Raw genomic sequence first — 1307 nt, forward strand, 5'->3', positions numbered from 1 at the left:
GTCGAACATGTAGCACGTGCTACAGGCCCAGCGCTTTAGGGGGCCCCGCAGTGATGTGTACATTTATCTCCCCCAGGTCATTTTTCCCCTCTCCCCGAGGGGGTTGCAAAATATATATCTTGGTAAGGGGGCCCCGCTGTCATTTGTGCTACAGACCCCGCGGATCCATAAACCTGCTCTGACTCTACGTGCATCTGTGTGATCATGTTAGGATCAGAATGAACCTACTCTAGCTGCATCTCTGTTTGAGGACAAGTGTATGATCATGATAGGACCAGAATGAACCCACGCTACCTGCATCTCCGCTGTACTGTCCCAGGACCAGTTGGAAGTAATTGTCTTCAGACTCGAGTACAAAACTGTCGTACAAAGCGAAGACCCAGTTGCCTTCGAAATCCTCTAGATCAACGCGCAGCTGATAGAGGGCGCCCTGCGACGTCAGTGTGTGGATAATGGTGTTTCCTGTAAACGGGGAAAACGTTATTGTACTTTATTAATACTTGCACACACACTCTCTCTCTCTCTCTCTCTCTCTCTCTCTCTCTCTCTCTCTCTCTCTCTCTCTCTCTCTCTCTCTCTCTCTATGTGCATATCTGTATCATTATGCATGCATTCGTTTTCGAATGTATATATTTTTATTATATAACATTTAGTGCAATATCTTAAAATATCAGTGAAACAAAAGTGTTATCAGTCACTCAGTGTCGTTAACACATTATAGAGTGAAAATGCCAGTATTTCACTCTAAAATGTGTTATCGTCACTGTAAGAAAACCGGAACTATATTACTCGTGAGATATGATTGCAAACTTCACTCGATGAGATATAAATCATATTTAAAAAAAACCCACTATGAAATATGCTCATGCTCTCTCTCTCTCTCTCTCTCTCTCTCTCTCTCTCTCTCTCTCTCTCTCTCTCTCTCTCTCTCTCTCTCTCTCTCTCTCTCTCTCTCTCTCTCTCGCAATTGTTGGGCCGGAACGCTACCAATCAGACCAACTACGTTCCACAAAAATAGAACGATCGTTAGTCGACCATATTCGTACCGGTCCAACAACCACGCGGTTCTAAGGCCTAATGGCTTGGCAACGTTTGACTTACATGAAATTGTGGACAGACCTGGCACTGGCTATATATGTATTTTTATATTTTGAATATCTCTATTGTATGTATGTCGGGTTTTGACTTAAACATACATATATTCAATGACGCACTGGCACAGGGGATATTAAAATCCTTTATTGCCTTCACAAATTTCCTCATGCCGTTACCGAGACCCGAACCTGTGGCACCCAATCGCCTGTATT

The 1307-nt window shown here is 43.5% G+C and overlaps 1 protein-coding gene across 1 annotated transcript in view; it reads right to left on the reverse strand.

The window, feature by feature from the left end:
• LOC121386008 (techylectin-5A-like) overlaps window positions 1–1307 on the reverse strand; it is a 6867-nt gene that overhangs the window by 4214 nt on the left and 1346 nt on the right. The window contains exons 2-3 of the mRNA XM_041516803.1: window positions 1284–1300; window positions 295–462 (exon numbers count right to left, since the gene is read on the reverse strand). Of these exons, the coding sequence (XP_041372737.1) occupies window positions 295–462; window positions 1284–1300 (185 nt within the window). The remainder of the gene's footprint in view (window positions 1–294; window positions 463–1283; window positions 1301–1307) is intronic.

The sequence above is a fragment of the Gigantopelta aegis genome, chromosome 12 (genome assembly GCF_016097555.1).
Source record: "Gigantopelta aegis isolate Gae_Host chromosome 12, Gae_host_genome, whole genome shotgun sequence".
In the NCBI taxonomy this organism is placed as follows: domain Eukaryota; kingdom Metazoa; phylum Mollusca; class Gastropoda; order Neomphalida; family Peltospiridae; genus Gigantopelta; species Gigantopelta aegis.